The 22829-nt window shown below is 39.7% G+C and overlaps 1 protein-coding gene across 2 annotated transcripts in view; it reads right to left on the bottom strand.

The window, feature by feature from the left end:
• The window catches only part of GRSF1 (G-rich RNA sequence binding factor 1), a gene marked incomplete in the record, with an annotated part of 1027193 nt that overhangs the window by 769401 nt on the left and 234963 nt on the right, over positions 1 to 22829 (bottom strand). For both annotated transcript variants that reach the window (XM_044061179.1, XM_044061178.1), the window contains 1 exon segment: positions 7058 to 7186. In XM_044061179.1, the coding sequence (XP_043917114.1) occupies positions 7058 to 7186 (129 nt within the window).

The following is a 22829-nucleotide window of genomic DNA, read 5'->3' as shown; positions in this document are numbered from 1 at the left end:
CTTCTAAACTAAGGGCACTTTTTTGTTTTCCATTTCCTGAGGGCATTTATATAGCATCTTCCTGTAGCACATTCTCTTCACTGTCATCCTGTGCCATCCGTTCCTCTGTTATATGGTAAACTCACTGGCCTATCACTCCTCAACATTAACTGTATCAGAGTTGCTACAGTTTCCAATTCCTTCCCTTAGTGTCCAGCTTCCAGTGAACGTTTATACTGGATTCCTGTTTAAGGCTCCAAAATATCTTCATATGGCAACTGACCAGTTGCTTCCTGTTCCACTGGTTTCTCCTTCATTTGGATGTCTGTTGCTCTATCCTTTTTTGGTGCTTTCCGAGTTAGATTTTCTACACTGAATCTTTCACTTCACAGATGCTCCATAACCTCAGTTTCTATTTCTTTAGTTTCTCCTTTACTAATCTTCTTTTCTACTTTTCCCTTTTGTCTTATTTTTTGTATTCTAAAGTTTTCCATGTCTCAATACTTTCCCTGAATTTCTCTTCAAATATCTTTGGTGCTGCTCTTTTTGTATTGATTAGTTTTGCTTTTCCTTGGCATAAATATTATACCATATTAAATCTTTTTCTTTCCCATGTCCATATTTCTTCTTGAGATGTCTCCTGATCTTCCTATTTCTCCTTATTTTGGGTACTCATTCCATCATGCTATGATGTAACCTGTGTTACACCTTCTACACCAAAGCCTTTACTTCACAGGCATTCCATAACGTAGTCTATTTTTTAACTTCTGCTTTACTAATCTTTGTTTGTAGATTCCTTTTTGTGATTTTTTTTTTATTGTGAAATTTTCTATACCTAGATGTCTTTGCCTGTATTGCTCTTCAAATATCTTTGGGGGTGCTTTTCTTGTATTGATTAATTTGGCTTTTGCCTTTGCATAAATATTGCACCATATCAACTCTCTTTCTTTCCCATGTTCACATTTCTTTTTTTAGACTTTTCAAATATCTCCAGGTTTTGTTGTTTATATTTTCACACTTCCTCGGATGCTTATTTTTGTAAACAGGGCATGCCCTAGCCCCTGTATGATCATAGGAAGTTACTAGGCTGTTGACCCTGAGACTCTTACAAGCCTAGCCAAGAATATACCCCATGTTCCAACAAGTCAGCACCCTATGCCACTGTCCAGCAGGGACATAGGTGGAATCCCAGGGGTATATTTTCTGTGCCCCATACAGTTATTTAGGTTGAACTTAAAATGTTTAATGAGGTACTCTGCTTTACATGGAGAGGGAGTCTCTGTAGGAATGTTTCCTTGTTTTGAGGATTCTACACTGTCATTTATTCCAGTCTTGGCACCAGTGCACCTACCATGTTTGGCCACTTTTCTGTCCTGGGGCTTGTGCATCCAGCTAACTTTTTTTAACTTTTTGACCTACTTCTGATCATGATATATGCTATATAAAATATAGTCTATATATCAGTGTCGTTGTGGTGAGATTTTGGGAAAAAACAGGGTCCACCTCATGAAGGTACTCACCAAGACTTGAGGATGAGTTCAGTTTCAGCCATACTACTCTCCTCTGCTTGCTGACTTCTCTCCACTTGGAGAATCTAATAGTACTTTAACTGAGATACGTGGACCCTCCTTTTGAGTTCTATGGTTCTGTTTATCTTCTCTCTGAATTGGTGTTCAGCAACTTATTACTTACAGTTCCAGTGCTCAGAGATAGAAGTGATGCTCCCAGTAACAAATGCTATGATATTCTATCATGTCTACCTGACTCTGAGACTGTGCTTGTTGCCGGTGATCCCCTTTCTTTCCTCCACTCAGAAAATCTAGATTTTGAAACTTGCTATCACTGGTAGAAAACTCCTGCAGCAAGTGATTTTGAGTTTAGTTTTAATATGAAAACATTCTGAGTGATGATGAAAGGATGGATCTCCCTCTCTCTCTCTGTATATATGTATGTATGTATGTATGTAAGTATATGTGTGTGTGTGTATATATATATATATATATATATATATATATATATATATACACACACACACATATATATATATATATATATATATATACACACATATATATATATATATATATATATATATATATACACACACACATATATATATATATATATATATATATATATATATATATATACACACACACACACACACACATACATAAGCGCACACTTATGCAACCAGTTTATTGCACGTTTTTTTATTTTTTTTATATTTTTTCCCCTAACAGATTTGTTTTTCAATTGAATTGTACAGGTTATAAGTCACATTAAAGGTGGGAAAGGTTTTGAAATGATTTATTTTTAGTCTCATTTTTTATATCACAAAAACATGGCTTTTTAACAGGGGTGTGTACACTTTTTATATTCACTGTATATGAGAAAGAGACAGACAGAGGTAACGATGTCTCCATTATATCTTCGTCTATCCACAATCCCTTTTACCCAGTTTTAAACTGACTTCTGCATTGTTAATGTTCTTTGGTTGATCATGCATATGATCAACAGTTGTGCAATTACACAGTCCTGTAATGTTAATGGGGTTTGAAAGGGTGTGGTGGAATTTGCCTGCCTGCGAAAACAAATTTGGATTTTTTTTTTTGTTTTTGTTTTTTAAATCCATTTTCCAATAAATCAATATTCTGACCTAAATCCTTATATATGGTTGTATGATGCATCTAAAGGTGTATGCTGTAACTAGTAATTAACAAAATCAGAACAGTGTACTATACAACTTCTGTAAAGTGCCCCAGCAGAATCATTTTTATTTAAATTTTGTTTTTTGTGTACATTTGCTCGATAGATCACTTTACACATCCTCTGTGATATTCTGTTACTGTAGATGTACTTAGAGCTGGAAAAGAAAAATACTGTTTAGGTATACTGTAAGGCGTCCTCAGCTGATACCTTGCTTCCGACTATAGGGAAATAAATTAGAGGTGTTAGCAGATGACCAAGGAGCAGGAAAGAAAGTATCCTTTCTTATTGATATGGAAAATACTTGAACAGTTTGGTATGGGAGACATTAATCATGTACTTAATGAGGAGAATAAAACACGGTTATAATGTTTTACTCCAGAAATTAAGAGAGTTTGAGTTATCCAGTAGTTACTGGCTGGAGAATTAGTAGGCTAATTACAATGGCGGGGAGGTTCCAGAATGGAGAGGAGGAACCCATGCAGAAGACAGTCAACAATGTAAGAATGGGTGTGTAAAGGCCATTGTGCCACTTTCCTCCCTGACATTCTCTTATCACTTCCATAATGGCAGATTCTCCATTTCTGTCTCATGGGAACAGGATGTTTCAGACATATGGGAACAGCCCCCCCTTTACAGGGTATTATTCCACATCCCCAGACCAAACCCCTCTGTTCCTTCTTGTCCTATAACACATGCTTCACTGGGGGAAGGGGTAATATGAATAATTTCTTTCTCCCGGTGGGGAAGTGGTTTGCATTCAGGAATGTTTCTGATGAAAATGAAAATGCCTGGAGGTCTGTTATATAATATCGTAAAAGGAGGCAATTTCTTGAAAATATATACTGAGCAGAGAAGTAGTAGAAAGCGGGAAGTGAATACTAGACACATGACACCAGGTGATATCATTTACCCCTAACAGTACTCAACCAACTGTCAGTAGTGATTAGATATCTTTCTGCAAGATTGTTGCACTGGAATTAGTGGTCCAACCAGTGGTGTTGCAGGAGAAAGGGGTTCCCAGTGTGACCAAATACACAGCAGCGGCTTCACAGTTTCTAACATGTGCCAGATAAGTCAAATATGCCTGTCTGTGCTTTCAACTTCTGTAAGATGAATTTCTCAATAAGTGTGCATACCTGGTGGATTACATAACATATTGGTGAAAACTGTACTGGGAATCCAAAATGATACTCCTATTGTGGTCTTATGCAGGGAGCAGAGGATTTTGTTGAATGTTCTTTAGTATATTTCATAGTTGTGTATAAATGCCATCCATTACACCTGCCTTTCATTTTGGTGACGTGCCTTTTGTGCTGTCACTTGCATAAGTAGTCTGTATGGTACACATATAAGGAAATGAGTAATTGATAGTCAGGGATGGTACAGTGGAATAGAGATTGCACAAATATGGATGTAAATTTGTTTTGAGCTACTTTCTGGTGTCCTGTCCATGCTTGGATATAACTTTGTGACACAAGCACCAGTGAATATTCATGAGTATTTTCAGTTTAAAAACTGGTTTCCTCTGTTATTCTGCTCACACCTCATCTGATGCTATTTTTAAGATTCCTGAGAAAATGCTAAGCCATTGTCTGGGACTAAAGTTTCCCATGCATATGCATCCCACCTCCTTTTTCATCTTTTATTGCTGAACCTTCAATTGAAGTTGCACTGAGGAGTCTTGATGTCTGTATAATGAATTCATCTCTTCATCTCTTCAGCATGATACCTGATAGCTCAGCTTCCCCTTCCTGCACTGAAAGCCAGAGTCATTGTTATTCATCAGGCTTCACAAGTTATGTACTTGTAGCTGCTAAGATAACTGAAAGGTGTCTCATCTGCATAACTGATTTGACTTCTAACCTTAGAGTTGTTGTTGTTGTGTCTTTCGGCTTTTCCCGGTTAGGGGTCGCTACAGCGGAACTCCAGTCCGCTAATGAATGGCAGTAGATTTTTACGTGCCGAGTTGCCAGCCCTGACGCACAACCTTCAACAAAGGTATGCCCATTCACGCATGTCTCCCCACACAGAAGACGATCTAGCTGAGAATCGAACAGGACAACATCTTACTGTGAGGTGACAATGCTACCGCAGCACCACCACCGCAGTTATAGAATCTCTTATAATCTTTGTCTTTATGCAGTGTTGATGCCTGGGAAGTTTGTACAATTAGATTGCCTATACTTGGATGTTACAGCTCAGCTATTTAAAAAAAAAAAAAAAAGTTTGATCTTTGCTCCCTTTTTTATGAAGCCATAGCCCTATGGTACATATGAGTTGATGTTTCTGTATAATCCTACTAAGTGTTGTAATATTTACTTTGTGGATGTTCCTGGGCAAAATGGCCTTTCAGGCTTGATCCTGGCTGTAAGAAGAATATTACTATGGCAAGAGAAAAGCAACAATCACACTTGCATAACAAATTACTGTAATATAAAACATATTGTTGGAGGTAGTTTGGTTTACCTAGCTTCTTGAGGAAATTTGTGAAATTTTGGATATTAGTGAATAGAAAAGCTTGTTGTTGTAGTCTGCACTAGACAACAGTATTGAGACTGAGCAAGAACAGTATGCACACTGTTCAGAACAGTGAGAGTAGGATCTGCATAGCATGAAGGAAAGAATATAAAACTGCATCATAAAAAAGGCACAGCACCAATGAATATGTGCAGACAAATGCAGTAGTACCCACAACTATAAGGAGACCTTAGTGGCATAAGGGATAAGGCAGAAGACTGCAATTCTATGTAAAGCAAATATGACTATTCTTTTTATTGGAGTATTCATTTGCAGACAGAGCCAACTGTGCCAGTGGCCGAGATGAATTGCAATCTGTGTATGTTGCAGGCATGTTTAGAGGAATACTTACACACCTTTATATTATGGATTGCTAAAAACGTTTTTGTAACATTATTTACTGTAAAAATGCTATTCAAAAGATAGGAGTAAGGGGAGAGATGAGGGAACACTTTTAAGCAGTTCTATTTAATGTGTATTGTCATGTAAAGCTGACTAAATAGCTGAACCTTGCAGGGTGTGAAATGTGATACTCTTGCTAGGTGAGGGTTGGAATATGGGAGGTGTAACTTGAGAAGGAACAGAAGCAGATCAAAGTTGAATGAGCTGCTAGTTCTGGAAGCTTTTTTCACAGAATGTGTAACACATTAGCAGGAAACACATTTGTAAGAGGCAGTAGTGGCCTTAGGTCAATCGGTACACCCGAGGCAAAAGGGCACCACTGCTCCCCCCCACCACACCACCCAGTGCCCCCATCCTGGTCTACCTACACCAAACAAATACTGGAAAAGTGCCCCTACCACAGCGGCGCCCTAGGCGGCCAACTAGTTGGCCTATGCCTAAGGCCGGCTATAGTAGGAGGCACTGCATGACAGTACATAATAGTTTCAGTGAGGCCTCTCAAAGTTAGCTGCTGTTCTGTGTTGTTCCATTCTAAGTGAATGGAACTGTCATGTGACACTCCAGCTATGAGCATTGTAATCTCAGGAACAGTGGACTCGCAGTGTATCAAGGGGAAGATTTTTCTTTAGAAGAAAACAAACTCTCTTTAGGATGTCTGCCCCCAGGAGGGCAGTCAGGGTTACAAACAGAATAAAATTAGTAGTGACTACTATCTGGTACATAGAGGTTTGCAATGAGCCAAACTTAAGGACAAGTTTAAAAAATATACCCTTTTTAATTATTTTCCCATAGTGGCCCTTTAACATGAGCAACATGGATTGAAAATATTACTGAAGAAAAATGACTACAAACTGAAAAAACATATGTTGTGGGACAACAGTAGGACAAAAGGGTTTCTAAAAAGATCACACAAAATGTCACTCAAAAACTTAGAATCTTGCACAGTAATCACAAAATAGACTTAGGAACTAGTTTACATTAAAACACACTACAAATATAGCATCATTTCAAAATTCCTATATATAAATTTTAAACTGTAATAAATAAGATGATTAAATAAATACTAGTATCTATTTTGTAAATACAATAAGGTAACTCGGGATGTGCATAGTACAGGCACTGTCACACTTCCAGGGTTTTTAAGGCTCAAACCCAATGGGTTCATGCCTCCCAACACCCCCCAGTATGTGCAGTAGTATCTACATCACACTAGCCCCTAACGGCATACACAATGTCAGCCTAAGGTAGTCCACATTCCAGCCCTTAACAGTTGTGTAGCTCAAGATTTTCTGTCATGTTATGCTAAGATATCACACTAAAGTAAAAGTGGATAATGGAAGCAGGACTACAGCACCTGTCAAGTGCAAAAAGGGACACCAGTTTTAATTAAAAAGGGCAAAATAATCAGTTTGCTTTATTTAAATAAGTGACACCAGTATGGACTTACCAGCAAAGAACTTGATAATATCTTCCTCACATACATTATATGGGAGACCACGAAGGTGCACGGTTTCATTAGATATTTGCAATGAATGCCTTAAAAGATTCTCAGCCTCATGATTATGTAATTCATACACTGTGGAGTAAAAAATACATAAATTAAAACAGAATATTAATTGCACAGTAAAACATACATGTACATATTTCTACACAAACATTTACATACATACAAACACACACACACATATATATATATATATATATATATATATATATATATATATATATATACACACACACACACACACACACACACACACACACACACACACAAAACGCAGACACAAAAACCTTGCCAGATATTAACTTTGATGTTTATTATAAACATATAAAATTTGCCAGTCTAGCGTAACACCTGACAGTCAAGATAAATTAACCAGAAAAAAAGGATATGCGAAGATATGGGTTATGTGACCCAGCTGGACTATCTTGGTTAACAAATGTCACCTAACTCTCAACCGACTAACATATATCCAACTAACTACTATACACAGCCTTATCTACAAACCCACTACCCGCCCTGCCCCTAGATAAGCTTGTCAAACACTACATATCAAGCAAATCACTCAGATCAGAAGACAAAAAGCCTACAACAAATTTCCAAACCTTCTAAACGACCAGGTCATTGTCTACACTTGCACTCAGTTTCTAAACTATGGAATTCTCTCCCTTCAAACACCAGATCAACTCCAAGCCTGCTTCTGTTTAAAACTTCTTTAAAAGCACACTTAAAAAGTCTTGGCTCTGCACTTTTAACTCTAGGTTAATCTCCCCACCCACTGCTGTTTCTTCTGCCCACCCCCTTTTACTTCTCTTCAGTCATCTCCTACCCCTGTACATCTATGAAGCCTACCGAAAATTCTCCTACTCTCACCCCAAACTTTGTCTGCATTCTTTCTGTCTCGAGAGCCCTCTAATATTATAATTCCCAAATCTTTATGCTGCTTCTCCTCTTCTCTAAGTAACTGTTTATATTATCTTGTATGTCTAGTGTAAGCCTATTCTCATGATCAATATGCTAAGTATATTAACTTTCTTCTCAAGTAATCTGTCAATACATAGCAATGCTTTAGAAGTTGAGCAAAACACTTAGGTTAAAGCTGAGAAAAAAGGTGCACAGTTGCTATCTGCAATGTATTATGCAAGTCGTAACACTTTTGATGTGAAATTAAATTTATCTCTTTATATGTACCTAATGTCTAAATGTGGAGCTTTTCTCCCCGGGTCTCCAATGAAAATGGGTTTTATGACACAGTCAGACTATCCCGGTTAACAAATAAATAAATAAGGGCTGGGAGATCACTCAACTACTTAAGTGAAAACCCATGTAGGCAAAAAGTCATTTTTAAGTGGCGTATGAATCAGGAGTTATGAGGCAGCAAGCTCTCCACACCATCAGCAGAAGGTAACCCCCTTAATGTGATCAACTTCAAGGTTGCTCGACATCAGCAGGTTTTAATTTAGTGGTTTATCAGGTAAGATAAGATTACCTGTAAACTTTTTCAGGGAACAGTCTTAATACTTTGCCTCCAAACTGCAGTTTACACCATAATTGTAACTCCCCAGAGAAAACTTTTAACAATCTGCTGTTCTCATAAGTGGTCCTAAAATTCTTTGCTTACATTGATCACTCACACTTACTGTGTAACTGAAACTATTTGGGTTTTTATAAAGGCCTAATAATAATATGAGAAATGACTGCTACTACATGGTGAAAATGCATTAAATGCACAAATTTAACTAACTCAAAATATAAGAGCGAGTTTATTTGTGAAGTTTATCTGTGATGAGGCTGTCACAAGAAATGTTTTACTTTAACTAGTTCTCAACATTGTTCAGTAAGCCACTTCAACTGTCAAAAAAGGACAGAAAAAAAAGTTTTTCAATGTTTTATAACTCATGGCAGTCAATGATTTTTTTTTTAACTTGCTAATCTATGACTCACAAAGAAAAACAAACTAGCACCACTTTTTCTTAATAAATATTGAATATACGCAAGACCACTGTTTTATTAGACTATGTCAGACATACTAAATATAAGGATGGCTTCACAGACTACAAAAATATGTGCTTAACTCCTGCTAGCCAGAATATAACAATACCAAAATGCAATGCACTAAAGTGGCTGAGAACTCAAAACTTTTACAACACACTAACCTTCTAATAAACTGGTAAGCAAATAAAAATTCTTGAGTCATTAATCAAGTCAATTAAAGACTGTCAGTAGAGAAATCAACATCAAATGCAGGCAGATCCACCACAAGAACTGAGGGTACTTTTCCGTTAACAGTGCAACACTTACAGCTTCAACGTTAACATACACTGAATTGCAAGAAGAGTTGACTTCATTTTAAAAGTATAATATTGCCTTTCTTTTATTAAAAAGTACAGTAATCTGTATTTGGTATGTTACACCTGTGCTTTACAGCCTCACACTGCTGTAATGGCTTGAGGCACTTTACGTTTTAAATCCGAAAACGGCTGTTACCAAGAAAAGCGGTTTTCTTACACTGGATTCTGCCACTTAGATAGTGTTGCCGCGGCGTCCTAAATGACTGTGTTTGTCAGTACTGCTGGAAATGAAGTAAATGTGAAGTACTCATTTTTTTTGTCAGCCTTGAGATGTGCTTTAGTTTTCAGTGTGAAAAATAGAAGTTATGTTCTTACCATAACGTTCCATGTTAGTTGTCTTCTTCTCGCCTTCTTCTTGCTGGATGGGTTGAGTTGGTTCCATATCCCACAATGCTAGTTACCTCAGATCTGGTTTTGTAGCTAAAAAGCTTATAACAGTATAACTGCAAAACAGAATCCACCTCTAACAACAGGAAGAAAGAAGGGTGACCTACATCCTGAACCAAGAAATATGCATAACAGCATATGACTAAGAAAGAGGTGGTAGAAAGAGGTCACGATCACAACTCCTCTAGGTCTGTCCAGGCCAGGGGAAGGAGGGTGGGGCCAAGAAGAAGAAGAAGACAACTAACATGGAGCGTTATGGTAAGAACATAAGTTGTCTATCTTCATTCTTGCTGGATGGGACCGCCCCCTAGCACCTTGTCCCGGGTGGCCTAACGGAACAGACTCCTGAGAACAGTGGAACCAAAATTAGCTCTATGCCTAGAAGCTAAATCCAACTTATAATGGGAAATAAAAGTGTGAGGAGTAGCCCAAGTAGCCGCTGCACAAATGGTGTCAATAGGCAGTCTGTCTTGGAAGGCTAGAGCAGTAGCCAAAGCTCTGGTGGAATGGACTTTAGGTTTATTAGGCAGTTTTTGGTGTCTAATCTCATAAACAAGGGTAATCAGAGATGTTAGCCATCTGGATAATGATACCTTTGAAACTGGAAGTCCCTTTCTGCTTTCCAATAGAGGAGACAAACAGCTGATCAGATTTTCTGAATTGTTTAGTCCTGTCCAAGTAGTACCTTAATTGACATCCAGGCAGTGTAATTTTTGTTCAGACCTATTTGAATACTCTGGGAAAAAGACAGGGAGGTCAATGCTTTGGTTTAGATTTGATGTTGAAACCACCTTAGGCAAAAGGGCGGGTTAGTTGGAAACTCTGTCCTTATGGAACAAAAGATAAGGAGAGCGACAACTGAGTGCTTGAAGTTCTGAAATTCTTCTAGCTGATGTGATAGCCACCAGAAAGAGAGTTTTCCATGATAATAATTTCAAGGAACATGAAGCTGCAGGTTCGAAAGGGGAAAGAATCAAAGAAGCAAGAACTAAATTTAGGTCCCAAGGAGAAGGAGGATTTCTTATAGGAGGTCTGAGAAGAAAAACTCCTTTCAAAAAAAGTTTGTGGGACATTAGGGCAGATTCAGAAATGCCCACATGAAAATTAGAAATAGCTGCCAATTGAACCTTAAGAGTAGATGGAGATGAACCTGCATGGAAGTGTTCAGCTAGAAAATCAAGGACTAGTTGGATGGAAGCGGTGAAAGGATCTATGTCCTTTCCTTGTGCCCAATATGAGAAGCGTTTCCACTTACTCAAATAAATCTTTCCAGTGGAAGATTTATGGGAAGCTATCAATATATCTCTAACCGAGTGAGATAAATGAGGAAGCCTGGCTACGGTTGGAACTGGAGGAACCAAGCAGTGAGGTTCAGAGAGGGAGGGCGATGAAACTGACCCGATTGGTGGATCAAAAGATCTGGAACTAGGTCCAGACTGATGTAGAAAGGGGAACCACACTTGTCGAGGCCAGTAAGGAGCAATGAGGATCAATGAGGCCTTCTGAGCGATAGCTTTCTGTATTACTTGAGAGATCAGAGGGAAAGGAGGAAATGCATACAGAAGTCCCGGGGCCAAACTTGGACTAGGCGTCCCTGCTGGGTTGGCCTGGTAAAGGAAATAGAGTGAAGTATTCTCTGCACTTGCTGTTTTCGGGAGTAGCAAAAAGATCGCAGCAAGGCTGACCCCACTTGAGAAATATCTCTCTCACTACAGAGTCTTTCAGAGACCACTCGTGAGGCATGAGTATAGCTCTGCTCAACTTGTATGTGATTGGACTTCCGGGATGTCGTTGCTATCAGAAAAGCTGAGAAGAAATCCATTGCCACAGTCTGAGTGCTTCTCGACACAGGGGTATGATCTGGTTCCGCCTTGTTTGTTGATGTACCACACTACAGACATATTGTCTGTCTGGATTGCAATCGTTCCTAAGGGAAGAGAGTCTTGAAGGGCTTGCAACGCTAAAAGCACTGCTCTCATCTCCAGAACATTTATGTGCAAGTGGCATTCGTTTGGTTGCCATGTGCCCTGGACTGTCCTGCCCTGATAATGCCCCCACCCGATCAGGGAGGCATCCGTTGTCAGAGTAGCAACCAGAGGAGGTGGAACAAATGGTCTTCCGACAGGAGCTGGGGAAGACATCCACCACATGAGATGCTTTTGCAGCTGCGTGATCATAATGGTGTGAGACATTGGAAGTTCCTGGTATGACCATTGAGAAAAAAGCATCCACTGAAGGATCGCATGTGGTATCTGGCCAATGGGAGAGGTATGGCGCTGCCATGATTCCCAACACCTTTAGAACTAACCTGGCTTTGGCTCTGTTGTTGTTGAGAAGAAGTGACACCAATTTGTGAATGTCTGATATCCTTTGGTTCGTTAAGCGTTGCAGACATGTTTATAGTATCTAAATTTGCCTATGTAGGTAATACAAAACAGACTTTTCGCAATTTATTGAAATACCCAGTTTTGACAAACGCTAAAAGTATAATCTCTGGCCATCAAAAGGAGATGCTTGGTGGGAGCTGTGAGAAGCCAGTCGTCCAAATATGGAAACACCTGGAATCCTTGTCGTCTCAGGTGAGAAGCTACCACTGCCATGCATTTGGTAAACACCGGGGCAGTGGTGAGACCAAAGGGCAGGGCCCTGAACTGAAAATGACTGGTTCCCAGCCTGAAGCGGAGGAATCTTCTGGAGCATCTGTTCATTTTATGTGATAGTGCGCATCCGAGGTCTATAGAGCACATCCAGTTTCCTTTGCCCAAAAGGGAAGAATGGATTGCAGCGTGACCATCCGAAATCTTGTTTTCTTGACTGATTTGTTCAAGACACTGAGATCCAAAATCGGTCTCCAGTCCCCTGTTTTCTTTGGAACTAAAAAGAACCTTGAGTAGATTCCGGATCCTTGTTGGTCTGCTGGCACTGACTGAATTGCTCTTTTGCAAGCAGTTTTGAAATTTCCAAAGCTGCTATATCCCTTTGGTGGAACATCTGGAAGGGATTTTTGACTGATTTGGAAAGCGAAGAAAGGGGATAGAATAGCCATGATGGACTGTACCCATTTGTCTTGAGTCAGGGATAGCCAGGCTTCTGGGTACAGTGACAATCTTCCCCGACTGCCTCCGAAGATGGGCAGTCCAGGGATGCTGAAAGGGCTTGTCAGGAAAGGCTTCGATTGCCCTGGTTCTTCTACCATTGTTATTCCCACCTCTGCCTTTGGTGTCCCTTGAGATTGTTTACGGAACACATCTTCCCACCTTCTGGCCTTTGGGGTAAGGCCTAGAAGGGTCGAAAAATGGACTCCGGCGGCAGAAAGGTCTTGCCATCAGCTAGTCAGGGTTTCTTTCACTTGAGGACCAAAGAGATGATCCATCAAAAGGGGAGTTCGGAAGGCGTCTTGAAAGAAAGATAAAGTTGTTGCATAGCCCAAGAGTGCCGCGTCTGCGAACAAGCCCCTGTCCCCCTGGGCTCTGCTAAGCTCCATCGGCCGCATAAGAGAGGGCATGGAGGAGTTGGATATGGAATTAGGGTAGCCAGCTGCGTGTTTATTTTAACATTTCACCCTTTATCAAGTCCCTTTGAAGGCAGTGAAATGGCACAGGTAATTCAGCGAGCATGGTAAATGTCGCTGAGGAGAACATCCGCTTCCGTACCTATCCATGGACCTAGATTCCTTGTTAGGTGGATGGACAGGCACTGAAGGATCAGCCAGTTCCTTCTTTGTGGCGGCAGCTACCACCATAGCATCCACAGAAACTCCTTTTGATAAAATTGCTTGTCTGATGGAGCTGTGATGAATTTGGAGGGTCTCCTGGGGGGTCCACTGAATCAGGAGCCATCCATGCCTTCTTAGCAACCACCTGCATGAGGGGGTCGAAGGGTGACACCCAGGAGGTGGCAAGATACACAGATTCCTCTGTTTCAGGATCTCCAGAATGTCTGCAAATGAGACATCTTCAGAAGGGGGAACCCTCAGAATCATCCAGATCTGTGTCCGCGTGATAGACTCAGGTGAGTCAATGTGCTTCCTCTTGCACTTCCTCTTGAGGCTCTTCTGCCAAATCAGGAGAGGCCTCGAAGAGGATGAAATCCCAAAGGGGCTCCTGAGGAGCTGGGGGATGAACCCTGAGGCAGCATAGAGGAGGGGCTGACGGAGCCCGACTGTAGTAGAGCAGGCTCTCTCACACACACTCCCATGACCTCCCTGTCAGGCAGAGCCAGAGGTGCACCGACAGTGATGGCTAAGGAGGAAAGAGTTGATGGACGGGGCAGGCACCGACTGATGAGTCGGGCTCAAGCATCTGGGCTAGTGCCTCGGACTTAAGTAGTCGACTCACCACCCTCTGAAGGTCATGATCGAAGCCTCGATGACCTAGAGGAATGAGACCTTTGGCTCCGTTCAGACAGCAGGGGAGATAGAGAAGGTGACCTAGACCTCTTTCTGGTTGTCGGCTCCGAATCTTGTCCACAGAAACTGTGGACTGAGTCTTATCGGCTCCAGCGGGCGATAAAACAAGAAGAAGAACAACTGAGGTCTCGGCTCAAGCCGGGCCGAGACCTCCGATGCCAAGAGAGGGCTTCTGAGGGTTGAAACAGGGAATCCTCTGGCTTCAACAACCTCTCAGAATCAACTTGTTTTTCTTTCCTGCAGGACCCTAGACATTTTCTGACAGCACGCATCACACTTTTTGAATCACTTTGCTTACACACCCAAACACACAGTTATACCCTGTCAGCAAAATTTTAGTAATACTAAAATAATAATCATTTTAGCCAAAATACTAATACTTAAGTACAAAAGGTTAAGCAAACAACAAACAACAAAGGAGGAAGAAGGAAGGCGCCAAGGGGAAGAACCAACGGTTCTTTTAGTAAGAAAACGGGAAAAATAAAAGTCTCAGTGTTCTACACTAATCTAGGAAGAAATAAGTTAAAGAGTAACTTTTTGAAGAAAAAGCTAACTCTCTGGGAACGGTGAAGCAACCAACCTCGGCAAGTAGCGGGCGCGCGAGCGGGGGGGGGGCCACTAGCATTGTGGGATATAGGTGGAACCAACTCCAGCAAGAATGAAGGCGAGATAGACAACTTAACATCAGCTGTTATTTAGCATTGCGGTTCGTTTAAAGTGGCAGCTACAAGTTGGGAAGTGTGCCAACGTAAATAACTTATTTTCCAAAAAATAAAAAAGCACAATTTGGCTTTTATATACAGCTCAGTTCTGTTTTAAAGTAGAGCTGATAACAGGAAGAACAATTACTGTATAACTATCGATTTCGGCTTTCCAGCCCCCAAAAAAAACAGGTATTTTCCAATGCCGGCCTTAAAAAGTGGTCATTACAACTGTTGCCGTGATCACAGAAAACTCGGTCAGACATAATTTAAGAAAAATAAGGGTATCAGTATTCCACTTTCTAGTCCAAAAAAAAAAAAAGCATGTTCTTTTCCGACGTTGGGCTGAGAACACAAAAAAACCCGCCAAACCACTCATTGGCAGTGTTGCCCAGATAACGGAAAAATACCGAACTGAGAGAGTGAGAAAGCTGTGTTGTACAACTCATGGGAACAAGTGAAAGATGGGTTGCTGGGTCTTTCCATTACCTGCTTCTTGTAAATTGCTGTTACAACTGCCTGCTACACAGAGCAGCATATCCAAGCAGCGAGCAGAAAAAGCCTGTTGAGATCAACATTTTTTCCCAAAGCAATCAAACTCTTCTTTCCTCAACTGGGACAGCAGATTAGACTAAAGAACATCCAAAGAAAAGAACAAGCCTTCAAAGAAGTCCATGCAAGCCTTAGTATGCTTTGCCAACCTAAAGCTCAATTCAGAAGGATTGTCATCTTTATTAATATAATGTCTTCTACCAACAACTGCTCAGGATATTTTGGAAGAAGTTCTACAATTCTGTTAACTTCAAAAATTCAGAGAAAATGAATTCCCAATTTCCTCTCTCAAGCCATTCACATTTGCAAGAGTTACTCTATACCTGAAGAAAAACTTCTCTGAAGTCTACTTGGAGTATACACTTATCACTTCCATGCAAATAATTTACATTTTCTGGACTTAAACATACCAAGGGATCTTACAAGTTTCCACCCACTGTTCTTTTCTAATTTTTCATTCTAATTTTGATTCTTAGATTTACCACGGTGCATTTTAAATGCCTTACTAATTATTCATTTCAAAACATCTTATGTTTTCAGTTCCACAAGAAACCTCACCAGAGTGGTGCTTCAATAAATTCCCCCTTGCCTATATTCTGCCAGTATGACCTGCAAGTCAAACACCCGCTTGGCTTCATCACACTCTCTCATTTTTTCCAACTTCTCTGATCCCAGTAGTATGGTTCCTTTGTTAATTTCCACCAGTTGCTTTCAACCATTTGTCTGTTCTATGTACCCTTAGTTGTACATATTCCTCCTAACAGTATCTCCTTTCTCCACTGCCTCACTGGATTCGTTTTTAAAACATTATCTGCTAGTTTATAATATGTTGCATAATTTTTCCTATTTTCCTTAAGGGCTTGCTTTCAAAAACCCTAATCTATCTGTATCACTTGTAATTCCATCTTTTCCACTTATCTATAATGTAGGCTTAAGTACAGGAATCAATCAGCCTCAGCTGTGTATCTTTGAAGTATCCCTTCAGATCAGACAGCCCTAGTCCATACTGCTCTACAAGAGTAATTAAATGATCCCACTTTCCTCTCATTCTGTTCCATTCCTAAATGAATTTCTTCAATTACGTATTAATTGCTCTCCATAAATTATCTTCTGTATGCATGGCACATGCAGATGACCAAAGGAACTTAAAAATATTTTCACAGTCCATGTTCATTAGTTTCCAATCTCCTATTGTTTTTAATTATTATTCTGCTTAGTCTCATCCTTCACATATCTTTAGCTGCAGCAAAACCATCTTTTTTAATCCATATGCCAAAATCTTTAAACTTCCCATGTCTCCATAAATATGGGTATTGTTGAATTAATACATCCATGGACACAATTTACAGTTACAGCCTTTTACATTCATTTATTTTAAATTCTGAAAATACCTGAAACTGTTAAAACATTCCATAGCTCCCTAATGCTGTTGACAAGAATTATCAAATACAAGATAATATCTGCAGTTTTATTTTTAATCTTGAGTACCGCACCATTTATACCCTTAGATTAAAATCTCTCTCTTTTTTTTTTTTTTTAGCTAGAGGCTCCAAGTACATCATAAACATATACAAACTGTCAGAAAGGATTCCTGTGCTCAGGTATTATCATCAAAAAACAACTGTGACAGACTTCTATGATAGCTGCACACTGATCACCAGCATCATTTCGGCTCTCCAATGTGAAAAAAAGAAACTGAGATAAGGATTAGTAATTCAGCCAGTTTTAGCAAAATTCAGTTGCTGGCTATTAAGTACACTGCCTGGATGCCAGCAAAGAAGAAATTTAGAGAAAACTAAACCGAAAATTAACTGTGAAGAATCCTGCAACTGTGCACCAAAAAGCAGTTAAGTTCCAGCTTTGGTACAAGGGATGACGTCCAGTAATTTACAGGAAAAATAAATCAAATGTGCCCACTCCCCCCCCCCCCCGTTTCTTTTTCACAAAAGACTGCTATTATAACAATGTTTTTTACATTATGTATAATGTCATTATTTATTTTAAGTGGAGTTTTTCTCCTCGGGCCTCTGCTGTAAATGGACCTCGTCCAGTAGGACCATCCCGGTTAACAAATGTAAAATAAATAAATAAAAATAGGTGATTAAAACAAATGAAACACTGAAATTGTACATCAACTCGAATAACAAAAGGTTGGAAAATGGAGGAAGCTTTAAACATCTATTTAGATGAACTGATAAACTGCATTTAACTGCAAGTTTTGACACATGTCCAAAAACTATTTCAAATCATGCGCCAATAACAACCAAGATAAAAATGCAGGGTAATGAAGTTAAAGTCAAATACTGGCACTTCCCCACCTACCTGTTAAAAATGAAAGGAATTTAAGGAATGGGTAGTAGTCAAAAATTATTAGGGAAGACAAACATCTTCAGAAGTTACACAGTAGTTAGTGAATGGGATAAAATGAAAGTGGAGTTTAAAATAAGGTAGAAATAAAAGAAAAGGAGAGAAGGTTAAGAAGTAACATGAATTTAGAGGGGCTGATAAAGGTTAAAGTTCTGCAGGTAAGACAATCTCACATAAGAAGAGGTGCAACTGCAGAGACCTAGAGAAAATAAAGGAGTATCTGGATAGCATGCAGGAGTTTATAAAGACTGCTGTTAAGTAACTGTTTTGATAACTTCAAAGAAAAAAAACTTTTAGCAAAACAACTAAGACAGCAGAAAGTAGAAAAGAGTTGTAGCCAAACAAAGGGAGCCTATAACAAGAAAAATAACCACAAATCCTGTAGAGCTAATAGAGGTATTTTGAAAATGTTATGAAAATTTTTATAAAGCAGAGAAATGTGGAAGTAAAGAAAGAGTACAAACAGAAATATTTATGGAAGACTTATGTATTCCGTGGCTAGAGGTAGATGAGATAAAAAAAATGGTGACCTATAAAAAATCTGTAGGAAAGTCTCTAGGAATAGATGGGTATTCCTGTGGAAGTTTGAAAGCCAGGAGGGAAGAAAGTGATAAATATCTAGAAGGTTTTGTTTAACAGTATTTTAAAGGCAGGGGAAGCACCAACATCTTGGAAGAAAGCTGTGGTGGCTGTTAATACATAAAAATTGCCAAGACTCATCAGACCCAGCTACATATAAATCCATTTTAATTTTAAATCATGATTATAAAGTGTGTAGGTCTATAACAGCTAAAAGAATGGCAAAAGCAATGCAAAAAGTGATAGATATGAATCAATGTGGTTTTGTGGAGGAGAAGCAAACATTTGACACCATTAATAGAACAGTGGTGATCCAGAGGGAATCAGAATGTTAAGAAAACACCACTGTTGTTGGTGGGTCTTGACACAGAAAACATCTGACAGAGTAAGCTGTGATTTTATGAGTAGGGCAATGGAAGCATTTGCATCTCCTTATACAATAAGAAATTGGGAGGATATATGAGGAATCACAGGCAGAAATTCAAGTGGGAGCATTCTTCTCTAATAAGTTTTCTGAATACAGGAACCAGGCAGTTGTCTCTCCTTTTTCCCCTTTGTTATTTGCTTTATATTTAAGGCGACTGGCACAAACATTAAGGGACTCAGAAATTCAAGGATCAAATGAGATAAGTTGATTTTTCCAGCAGAATAAGGTGGTTTAGGATTACCTGACTTGAAAGCAAATTTTAGAGCTACACATATAAGTTTCATACACAACACAAACAGAAAGCTATAACTCAAAGTGGAAAAGGATGATGATGAAGTGTGGGGGGATTAAGAAATATGAAGAGAGTGGGATTTTGGATACAGCTTAAGAATAACAGCAGTCATACATTTCCTATCCTTTTAAGTATTTTGCTACTTTTTTCCCCACATATTTTCACTTCTTTTCACTATATTTTTAAAGTCTACCTTTTATACCACGTCAGCTATCCCCTCTGAATTAGTTTCTGTCTGCCCTAATAACTATCATATTTGACCTATTACCCATTCATTGAATTGCCCTCTTTCTAATAAATATGTAGGGAAGTGCCAATGACCATCTTTTTTATTCCCATGTATGTTTATCTTAACTTTCATGGGTGCATGGTTAGATATTGGATGGGTTTCAAAGCTTTCTACCAACTGTATACCCTCAGGTGAAATACACAAGTTTCTGTCCAACCTAGAAAAATTACTGCATCTTGAAGAATATGTAAATGCTGTCTGAACTAATGTACCAGATTCGTTTCTATGCTTTTTTTTTTTTTTTTTATAGCATCTGCCCATCAGTCAGCTGTACTACCAGAGCATTAAGTAGCCTCAAATAAGTACCCCTTTGGGGACAGTTTTTTCTCTATTTTTTGTGAATGTTTTTTGTTCATGTTCAACAAAGTTAACAACTGCATTTTATGTGAGAAACAAATTCTCCACAAAAGACTTACATTCTTACTACCTTTTTTTGGTTATGCCCACAGCAAAATATTTCTAACTGTCCTTTCTGTGCTGTGTTTAATTCTAAAACTATTAATCGTAGGGTTATCTCTTCAGTACCATTTGTATTCCGATAGGGCAGGCCCTTCGCATTATTCAGTATCAACCAGTTCCCAGGCAGTCATCTCCAAGAAGTATAAGGACAAGCATCTGATGGAGAAGGATGTCTGGGGCACAGAGGATGTTTCTGAGACAGGCCCTTAACAAAAGCTGATGTCACTGATGCATGCGAGGCACCTTATCAACCCTGGGACAGACACCTATAAGGCTGCAGTCCTCTGGCCTGATCCTTCTGGAGGCCACCATGGCTTAGAGCTACATCTCACAATCCAACACAAGACCAATGTCAGTTGGGTCTGATGCCACTGAGCAGGCCACAGCTTCCAACATTTGAGTACTAGTGACCGAGGCTGAGGGCAGTATCCTCTTGGTTTTTATAAGAGAGGATGTCCATGGGACATAGAGGTTATGACCACTTGGCCATGACTTGAAACCTTCACTTTACCTGGGTACCCAAACCCAACAGACAACCATGATTTGCTCTAGCCTTCACCGTCTCATCGACGGTCTCATTACCCTACGCACAGGAATTGGGCAGGCCCAGGACTTCATGAGAACCAGGTAACCTACCCTGCAAAAGGATGCTGTGCAAGAAAAATCCACTGGGAAAAGATAAAGGGGTCATTCCCTCAGGGAGATTCTGACTCCTCAGGATAGGAGTACAAGGACGAATCATCCTATCCTCAGCTTAGCTTCCTATGGTTTAGAAAGACATCAAAGAATGAAGGACGCCTTCAATTGGGAATCAGGGGAATTCTTTAAGGCTTGGTTTCATTACAGAGAACTTCTGAGTCTCCCACTCATAGACCTCTGGCATCCCCTCCTGTGCATGTTGCCTTAGATGATGTGTGTGAATAGATATCATTGCACCATGACTCTCTTCCCCCTGCTGATAGGAAGCCTAACCACTTCTACATGATGCTGGAGTCCCACAAGCACTACATAAATCCAGTGGTGGACCCAGTAGTGGTGGTCTACAGAATCCTTTCAAGGGTGCCAGTGGGTGTGCATTCAAGAATTTCTTACCAAACACAAAGTAGACTACTTCACAGGCTTGGTAAGAGCACTTGCACTTTCGCCAACCTGTTCATAAGGGATCCTAACTGCCAGTATGACATGCTCAACACCTTGAATCACTGCAGGCACAAATCTAAACAAAGGCAGAAAAGATCCAAGATGGGAAGTCTCCAAAGGGATATCTAGAACCTGAGTAAAGTCACCTCCAGGTATCCAAACACTCTCTCAAATGTGGATATGATGTTTTAGATGCATCAAGCGGAGGAGTGACACATGGTCACTGAGAGACGTGAATGGCTGAGGACACAACCTCTCTCTCAGACCAGGTAACAGCTGAATTCCTTAATGCCCCCTCAGACAGAGAATTCCTTTTTGCACCTCTTAACTAAGCGAGTGTTTGACAAACCGAACAGGAAAGTGAAAAAGATTAAGTCTGTTAAAGAATTTTACCTGTCTCACACACCAGATACAACAGAAAACTACCATTTCAAGCCTTGGCCTTTTCCACTTAAATATGGAAAAATAAAGATACACAAAGGTGAAATGGCTTAGACAACGCCAGTGGCAAGCCAAACAACATTTCAGACCTGGAGGATTCAAGGACCAACCCCATCCAGGGAGCAGCAGTGACCATCCCCAGCACCTCCCTCTCCTTTCCACAAATGACACCCCAACCCATCCCAGCCTGCTCCATGGGTCCTGTGGACTATAAGGAAGGGCTATACTACCTATATCTGGAATAAAACAATAAATTAGGGCTATACTCTACCTATATCTGGAATAAAACAATAAATTTCTAGGGATTCCTCTCCACCAAAACTGCAAGAAAAAAATTCCTCCACCTATTCTAAAAGATCTACTAATTCAAGGGGCCATTCAAAGTGTCCCCCAATTCATGGGTCCATTCAAAGAGTGCCCCCTGATGAAGAGGGCACACGGTTTTATTCCAGTCTTTTTCTTGTCCACAGAAAAAGAGGTACCCAGAGATCTATCTTAGGTCTCAAGACTAAAGTTGCTAATAGTACAAAAATTCCAGATACCAAGCTTTCAAAGATTATTGCCCCTTATCTACAAAAGGGCATGGATGGACTCTGAATTTGAAAGATGACTGCCTTACATGTTCTCATGACCTGGGTACACAGGAAATTCTTACCATTTCAGGCAGAGAGACTGCATTAACAATTTTGTCATAATTCCCATTTGCATTACCTGCTGCTCCCAGAGATTTCACCAAATGCCTTGCAATAATCGTGCATTTTATGTGTGTATATTAATCTTGTCTTGCTTACCTCTGTCATGTAATCATGTAATCCATGTTTGTATATTAACCTTTGTGTAATCTGTATGTGGAGCTTTTCTCCCCAGGACTCCACTGAAAACGGGTTCTTCAGGCCCAATGGACTATCCTGGTTATACAACAGCAAATAAACAAATAAATAAATAATCATTGCCTTCTACAAGAATGTGGGTCCACATCTGTCACGTCTATCCTTAAACTGAATCAGACAGTTTAACAAGCAAGTCTCCCTCAAAACTTCACACAAAAAAAAATAGAAACTAGAGGTCTTAAAACAATGTTGTTGACCTTAAGTCACAACAATTCCCAAAAATCATGACAACCAGGTAGTTTTCCAAAGCAACAAGCCTTTATTCATCACAGACAGGCGGTCCTCAGTAAAAAAAAAATCAGAAATATTTTACCATTTTAAACATATCAGGTTTTATACCCTTAGAAGTAGGTGTGGAAAATATACATATTTAATTTTAAACCAGTCTATTCAAGGCAAACAATATAAACAGGGCATTAAAAATGCATATTAGAA

This window comes from Protopterus annectens, chromosome 2.part0, assembly GCF_019279795.1.
Source record: "Protopterus annectens isolate FY-2018-M chromosome 2.part0, PAN1.0, whole genome shotgun sequence".
Classification (NCBI taxonomy): domain Eukaryota; kingdom Metazoa; phylum Chordata; order Ceratodontiformes; family Protopteridae; genus Protopterus; species Protopterus annectens.
Note: the sequence above shows the minus strand (reverse complement) of the source record. Positions and strands in the feature narration are given on the sequence as shown.